General features: G+C 41.7%; 1 protein-coding gene across 1 annotated transcript; it reads right to left on the reverse strand.

Moving 5' to 3' along the window:
• Positions 1-2,118: 2,118 nt before the first annotated feature.
• Positions 2,119-8,400, reverse strand: LOC139664783 (sphingosine-1-phosphate phosphatase 1-like). Its single transcript, XM_071543738.1, has 3 exons — positions 7,321-8,400; positions 5,504-5,593; positions 2,119-3,931 (listed from the first exon to the last, which is right to left on the reverse strand). The coding sequence occupies exons 1-3, from the start codon at positions 8,011-8,013 to the stop codon at positions 3,380-3,382; spliced, it is 1,335 nt and encodes a 444-aa protein (XP_071399839.1). The 5' UTR covers positions 8,014-8,400; the 3' UTR covers positions 2,119-3,379.
• Positions 8,401-8,622: the final 222 nt, after the last annotated feature.

Below are 8,622 nucleotides of genomic sequence, written 5' to 3' on the forward strand. Positions count from 1 at the left end.
CACCGGTGTTAAAATAGCATTTTAAACACCAAAAACTGTAAAACTTCCATGCAGCGAATGGGAAAGACTGGAAATGGAGTTGGCTTGGCTCCTCTAATGGATCTCTGTGGTTTTATTGAACTGCTCAGCACCATGTAAAGGCAACTCTCTGGCTCCACCCGATGGACTTAAGAAGTAAATACACTTCTTTCTTCAATGTTGGCATCATGGTAGCAAGAACCATGTGGGTGATCACTCTCCAACTAAAGAGATTTCTGTGACAGTTTGTGTTTTGCCATACTAACTAATTTGGTGATTCAAAACACTCTTGATTTAGACAGAAGATTGTCTCTTTCCTACATTATTATATTTCAGATAAAACTCCATCTGACAAACTAACTAAATGTGTTAGTTGTTGCAGTGGGTGCGATGCCAGCTGCCTGAACAGCTGTGAGGTGTCCATTCAGCTCTCTATTTGTCCACCAAGCTTCAAATTTCTGCATTTGACAAGGCTTTTCCACACATCCATCATCTGTGTTGTGTCTCTTACAATTAACTGAGTTTAGCTTTTGGTAACAACACAGGAGCGTATGCAGACGTTTAGGTTAAAAAACATAACATTTGTTTTACTTTTTAAAAACGAGTACACACAGCAGAAGAATCTATGAGATAATAGCATCCATGTGGCCCTGTTCTTGAGGACATCTTTCACAGCTTAAGGGAGAATTAAGCTCTGTCTACTGTACAGTACAAAGCTTTTTGGGCCACTTGTCCCTGGTGTTTTTTCCCCATGATTTGTATGAAACATTTTACAAAATACTAACCCAGAGCAAAACACAATCCCAAAATTCCTCAGATTGAGAAAACATTGCCATCGCCTCTGGTTAAATCTGCTAGAACAGCAGAGTTTCTCCTCTAGAGAAGAGATGTGGGCTGGATCTGGATCTGGTGAGAGGCTGAATTGCCAATCAGATAAAAACCTGAAACCTTATCTTGCTTGCTCAAAGGTTAAACAGGAACCCACTTCCCACACTGGAAGGTTTTTTGGTTTACTGAGAAGAACTCAATGCCTCAGTCCTTCACTGATGACTTTTATTGACTTTTTGCATTTTGTGCTGTTAAAGCCAAACTTCAAGTTGCAAGTTTGCATTAGGCTTTGTTATGCAAACTACAATGGAAATTCTAGACATGTATGTTAAGTTAAAATTTGGTTTGTTGTAGCATTCACCCTGATGTTTCCTTTGGGCTGAATTGCCTTATACTGGCACACACATGACAAACATTTGTTCAACATGACATCATGCTGCTTCATCTTCATGTTGTACTTAAGAGTTTTGAACAATATTTATCTTTTCTCTAATTCTTGTTTTCTTGCAAGTAAATCTGCTTTCCAGCCTACATAAAATCTGTCACAACTGTCAGCAATCAGATACTCCTATTAATTAAACTAATAACATCTTCTATTACATACTCTAATGCTTTGCTAGTATATTACTCTCACATTTACCCAGGCGGCTTTCTAGAGAATTAGCTACTGCTACACTGGTTTGAGTAACATGTAAATGCAGTAACAGCACTTGTACTTGAGAAAACTGAATCTGTACTCTTTCCACCAGTATTTGTTGCAGGGAATTGGACTGATTTGGCTGCTTCAATTAGTTTGTTTCTTTCTTTCTTAGATTTTTTTCTGTACACTATAATTACACTATAAATGCATTCAAAATGTCTCTATATGCACTAAAGATGAAGTATGAATGAATGTTTTGAAATGTTGTAGTGAGACGATTCAGCCCAAGTTAGTGAAGGGGGTGAATGCTTACCAAACAATTAGAATTTCATACTTTAGACAATTTTAAACAATTTTGTAGCACAAGATAATGTACAAAATGATGGTGAATAGCTACTGCATTTATTGTACCGTTGTAGGCCCAGTATTTGTATTTTTTGGCCTATGCAGCCTGTTGGCCAGGCTAATGTGGAAATGGACCATTTAAGACACAAACTAAAAATAGTGAAGGACATTTTCCTTGAGTCTTCCATGTAGTTAAGTAAACAACGATCATGTAACTACCCTGTCAACTGTAACCCAGAGCTAACCCTAAAATATTTCCCTGTTTCCAGGCCGCTCAAGAATGGCAACAAGTGAGTTCACACTTTACTGGTTCATGATTCATTATTCTGTTTATTCTTTAAGTATGGAATATTCTATTGACATTTTTCTGCTATATTTTGATCAAAAGATGGACATAGATTCTTTATTACTGAATACAAGCATCATTACAGTACATTTGACAGATTCCTTAAAGGTGGGGTAGGCAATTTTTTTAGAACCATTTTGGTGATATTTGCTTAAATTCAATAAATCAAATGCTCTGAGAAAAAGTCTGGTCTCTGTGGCTGTCCCAGGCCCTGTAATCAGCCACTCCAAAATTTGAGGGCGCCCGGATCTTAAGAACCAATCAGGACAGCTCTTCCGCAAGGAGGGGTCCCGGTCCCGCCCCTACCTGTCAATCACACGTGTACAGACAGTCTAGTCCTGACTGCCCTGCAAACTGCAGAGAGAAAACTACTATATTCACAGAAGAGATGAAGTGAAACAGCCATAATCCAAACTGAATACTGGAACTGGATTAAACTTGTTGTGTAAGGAAGCCAGTTATTTTCCCCACTGCATAAGACTGTTCATCAGCAAGGAGCCACGTTCAAGTCAGTCAACTGCTGTTAGGTAGCTACTGTAGCTATGGCTTTGACACTGCAGTAGCTAGTCTATGTCTGACAAAAAATATTTTTTTGCGGACTAATATTTCAGTTACAACTAGACTGAGCTGGCAGAGTTGTGTTTTGCATAAAAGGCTTGGAATTCATCAAGTTTGCCTGCTAAGGAGCTGTCGCTCTCTCTCTCCACATAGAGTGAACCTCGCTCGATCAATGTCTGTAGCAATGTGTGTTTGTAACCGCAACGGTTAATCTATGCTGACAAAAATTGTATTCGCTGAGATGTTTTAGTAACAACTACATTGAGCTAGCAGTGCTGTGTTTTGTTTAAAAGGTTTGGAATTTATCAAGTTTGCCCCCCTCATGCACGCAACTGAGCCTCGTTTGGCGGGAGGGAGAGAGGGAGCAGAGAGGGAGGGGAGGGATTTTTTGTTGTATACTTTCAAATTCTTAATTTCTCCAAATTCGCCTACCCCAGCTTTAATTGCAAAGTTCCACTCAACTTCATGCTGGCTGAAGAAACGTGTTACTGTGTTGACCAAGTGGATCTTAAATGGGTTTCTGCCATGCAGAAACAGGGCCTTTTTTCTCTTATCAAAATAAGCAGCATGTATCCAAGTGCTGTGTTAGCCTTCACTGTGTAAAGGTGAAATTTCAGTAGTACGTAAGAATTTGCAGACAACACTCAGGCAAGGTTTAAGATGCTGAAGAGGAGAGGCACCACACAGACGCAACTAAAACCCACAACACTGTAGACAATGTAACGGTACGGCAGCTCTACTTTCATGTGCTGCCTTGCCTGTCTGACGTCGTTCGAGGGCAGCCCAAACAGTCGACACAAGAATGGAATAGTCATTGCTTTCATGACCATCCTCGTGACGAGGAGGACAGCGACTCCAATCAGGAAGCGCAGCAGGGAGCGAACCACCAAGCCAGTGCTTATGGGTGGTAGAGTTAGAGGCATCGCTGACAGTGGCGGATCAAGCAGCAGCCCCAGCTGATGGTTTACATGGGTGGCCACGGCAGCCCCTACACCCGTGCCCAGGGCCTGAGCCGTGTCGCCCCGCGAGGTGCTCCACGAATCCAGAGAGAAAGCCACGAGTCCCAGGCTCACATGTGAAACCACAATGACCAGTGGAGCATAGTGGTTCATCATGTAGAAGCTGTCGATCTTGTCCAAAACTGTGTGGAAGAAGGCCAGGATGAGAAGGCTGTACAGGAAGCCAGTGATTACCTCCTGCAAGACAGGGACACAAGGAACTGTGTGAACGATAAACACCTGTTATAAAACAATTTTTTATACTTACAGTGGTGAGAATTATGATCTAGGAATGTTTATATAGCAGTCACTCCAAAATTCAGCCAAGTCAATGTCCCCCATACTTGCGCTTTTATAAAAAATAATTGCTAGATATACCCAACTGTCAGAAGAAGCATATTTTTTATTTATACATCCATTTTTTAAGTAAACTAATTCAACCCCTCCACATGATAAGATTTCATATTTTATCAGCTGTATATAGCAAGTCCAACAAAAATTGCATAACTTTCTGGTCATGAGGTGAGATTTGCTGACAGAAAGTATAATAAAAAGGTATTCTGACATTTTCATGACGTCAACTTCAGTAATGCACACAGAGGTAAAGCTCAATAATAGCTGGCATCTCCCAACTTTGTTAAATTCCTTTAGATCTACTGTATTTCATCTTCAAACAGACAAAGACCTTTTGTTGCAGTTTCTGGCTGTTGCCCTGTGGGAGGCGCTATAGAAAACTTTTCATCACAACATCTCATTTAAAACTCCTGAAAAAAACAGTAGAGCTGCTGATGCGTATACAAACTGACGTAGTACTGGAACTTGCTGAACCGAAGTAAATTCCACCAGCATTGATTGTGAGGCTGTTACAGGATCTAATCTAACCTTATCTACTGGTTGTGATTTGCTGATGGACTCTGCTCACAGGGAGCCGTCCACTAATCACAAATTTTCACAACGTTTCTTCAGTATGTTTCAAATATGGAAAAGGGTGGGCATAGTGTAATGGCCTGACTGCATGTTAAGGATGTGGCTGAAATGTATTTATGTTGATGTCAGCACTGGGACATACTTTTTTTTTTTTTTTTGGTTTGTCCTTATTGTCATGCATTTTGTCTTGTATTTGTCTTTATTGTCATGTATTATGTATGTATGGTCATATATGTTGTGCATATGATGGAAAATTAAAATAAAAAAAAAAATACATATAAAAAAAGCACTGGGACATACAGAAAACAATTCCACAGGCTTTGGGTTTGTGCCATTACAGAATCTATTCTTATCTGCTGGCTGCAACTGGTTTGACAGCTCTGCTGGGAAAACTGTCCACCAATCACAGAAATCTCACATGTGCCCAGCTGGTTTCAGTATGGAGCCAGGTAGGTGTGGTGCTTTCATTGTATGTTAAAGATATACTCTATGATACATCAAATGAACTGCAGCATCAGATATATTTTAAGCAAGCCACAGCATTTACAGCCATCCAAAGTGCATGTGATGTTACATAATGTATATATCACTGTTATGGATGGACTGGCAGATATTCCACACTTGCAGCGCCACAAAACAGAGACAACACATTTTGTTTTCCCACACTTCTGCATAGTTGAAACACAGTTATGAATAGAATGAGGTCCTCTTCCTCCGTCCTTACCAAGCGTTTTTTCAGCAAGCTGGGATCGACCCGACTGAGCTGACATACTGCGCTGTGAAAATACTCTGCATATGCTTCTAGATATTTCAGAGAGGGATTTTATCTTTGATAATGCTTACCAGAATAGAGTGCATACCCATGTAGACTCTGCTGACACAGACCAAGACGCTCCAGCAGACAGCCACACACAAGCCAAACTGGAAAGAGTACTATGAGAGAGCATAAAGAAAAACATTGGGAAATTAACACAGATGACAAAATAGTGTCAGACGTCCTGTGGCTTCAGGAAAAAAAAAGACCATGGTTTTCTGGTCAAACTAAAGAACTTCTTCTTTTTACAGGCCCATTTTGGAAGACTAAAAGTTTCCACAAATCCTTAATACCCACCGTTATCAGGCCTTTAAACTCAGTCATGTGAGATAATGCATGGCCTAGTCCTTACATAGTAATGTGCTACTTGGATTACATCATTGTGTGTTGCTGTATTTTGTTCTGCTTCTTTGATTTGTTTGTTTCACTGCATGGATTTTTCCCCCACTCACAATGCTACGACCGTGATCAGATGATACAGTAGGATTTTGGCAGTGGGAAGCTACTGCTGTGCCTTGGTTGGCATTACTAACAATGTGCTCAGTCACATCAAATCTCTTGGACAATTCACTCCCAGTGGAAAAGTAAATGCTCAATACCTATAAAGAAATCTCACCGCGTTGGATTTACTACACTGCAGTTGACAATATTAGGAAAATATACAGTAAATCTAACTATTTAGATGGCATATTTTCAATCTTAGAAAGAAATCATGCAAAAGGTCACTGTATGAAAAGCATATGCCTTTTGACTACTTTAGATTGAGTCATGTTTTGAAGCTTCCTCCTTTTCTGCAAACTCTGTAACCTCTCTCCTCATAAATGTCTTCAATTCCCTGACCTTCAAGTCCTAACCCCTCAGGGGCCCCTCTGGCCCTCACCCAGTTCATGCAATTCAAAACCCTTGTTCTGGTGTACAAGTCTGCTAAAGGAGCTGCGCTCCAGGTGTTTAGCTCTCCGTTCCTTGACCGGCCATCACTCCACCCAGCCAACACGCTTCTCCCTCCTAATTCCCCAACGATGGAAAAGCCTTCCCACTCCCTACACATCCTTCCATCTTAACCTGGAAATGCATTTCTTCAGAAGACACTTTATGTCCCCTTGTCCCCTACTGTACCCCCCTCCTCTCAAAATCACATTCACCGCTCCCATATCTTCCCATATGTTCCGCTTTTGTTTATTAAAAAAAGTCTACTTTTTCACTCTTTGCCTAGTACTTCTCCATTATACTTGATCACTCTTAGGACACAGGAATATCTGTTGTATCTTTTGATTGCTTTTAATCCTGGCAATCTGGGAATTTTCAATTATTCTATTGTTGCGCTCATTGTAAATTTCTCTGAATAAGAGCATCAGCTAAACACCTAAAATGTAAATGTAATGCTTGCAGCTGTTGCATTTCTCCTAAGACTAAGTAATGTGGCTTTCAAGACTAAACTTTTCTACTCCCTATGGGGCAAAGTCAGGCTAGGGCAACACAGTTAAATAGATAAGGAGGATAATGTTTCTACTTGGGCATAAAGTTGTGATATTTGTGAATCTAGTTGTAGTTTGTCATACCTGACTATGGTCATAACTCTATCACGTTTTTTCCAGCTCTACATTGCATATTGTGCCTTTATCATATGTGAGTGACAAAATATTGTTTGATGTCTAGTTTTGAAAGCACTCAGGGCAAATACTGTAGTTATATCACACTATAACATCAGCATAGAGCATAAAGAGAAACTTGTTGCACTGCATCTCATGCCTGTAACTAAGTAGTAACCGCTATACACTGTTACAGCAAACTATGGTTGTTTTTTCTGTATTTGGCCACTTTGAATGAGCCTGCAACAAGTGCTCACCTGCCACCGTCCATACGACAGGAGGAAGAGGCAGAAGGGTATCGCTGTCCCCGTCATGGCGTGTGTGGACGGCATGCTGTACTCGGAGTTGTAGAAGACCTCAACCTTCACCACAGGTGGGGATGCCGGCCGGGACCAGCGCACTAAATCCTTGGTGGACTGTCCCACGAACAGGTTCCAGGCCCAGACCACGATGAGTCTCCGGCTGACCAGGGCGTCCACATTCCAGAAGAGGAAAGGGAAAAATATAATAAAAAACATCTCGTTGCCGAGCTCGGTCCCAAACGTGAACAGATAGAACAGGAGCTTGTTGTGGATGATGAACTCCTGGCCCACGTCGCCGGTCAGGGAGTTTCTGCGGAGGGGTTTTGCCCTGCCGCTGTCCGGCATCCCGCTGCCCTGCGGTCCGGTCTCATCCCCCGCTGTTTTGGACGATTCTGGCACGGCTGCCCCATTCCCAACAACGCTCGAGCTGTTGTTGTCTTCCTGTTGCTGGGGCCTTTTTCTCAGCCCGGGAAACTCCGGTTCACCAGCTTCCTCATTACTGGGCTCGTTGACTTCGTCGCCCGCCCTGCTCGCTTTATCCGGGAATGTGCCTTTAATGCCGCAGAAATTTTGAAACCTCGCTACGTGACATGGTTCTTGCAGGTAATTACACAGTCGTACAAACGTCTTAACAAAGTCCTTCGCCATCTCTGAAGAGAAACCCGCTGGTGTATATCCCTGTCTAAAACACACAGTAGTCTGCCGTCGTAAAAATGGAGACCATGTTCATCAGAGGAGTTTAGGCTGAAATGCAACGTAACGGTCGTTGCATTCCGTTATAACCAACTACATACAATAACATTGGCTTGGCTTTAGGTTAAATGGAGCCGTTACTTTCGGTGCGCGCTACGCCGTGGTATCCGCAGTCAAACCGCCGGACTTTCGACAGCTCTAGAGCAGCATTTCGGTTGTATAGCGGAGGATTTGGACAGCAACTTCCAAAGTCCGTTAGAGTTAACCATTACTTGCGTCCAAATTCATCTATGGAGCTAACTGCGTCAACGGGTCTTCCTGTTTTTCTTCCGGCTTTTCCGCTTCTCCTCCTCGCCTGACTTCCTGTTCTTCGATCGGTATCCAAAATGTTACATTACCACCACTTGCTGGATTCACTGTGAATTACACAAAAATTACATTTCATACTGTACTTCAGAATATATTTACAAAATATACCAAAATGTGTCCAAAACGTAGGCTATTTGTAGATGTAGATTACATGTTGGTCAATTTGGGACAGTGGAGTGAAACTGGCTCTGTTTT

The sequence above is a fragment of the Centroberyx affinis genome, unplaced genomic scaffold, assembly GCF_046629955.1.
Source record: "Centroberyx affinis isolate AG114_WGS23_722 - 3 ecotype Tasmania unplaced genomic scaffold, CSIRO-AGI_Caff_v1 ptg004372l_1, whole genome shotgun sequence".
NCBI lineage: Eukaryota > Metazoa > Chordata > Actinopteri > Beryciformes > Berycidae > Centroberyx > Centroberyx affinis.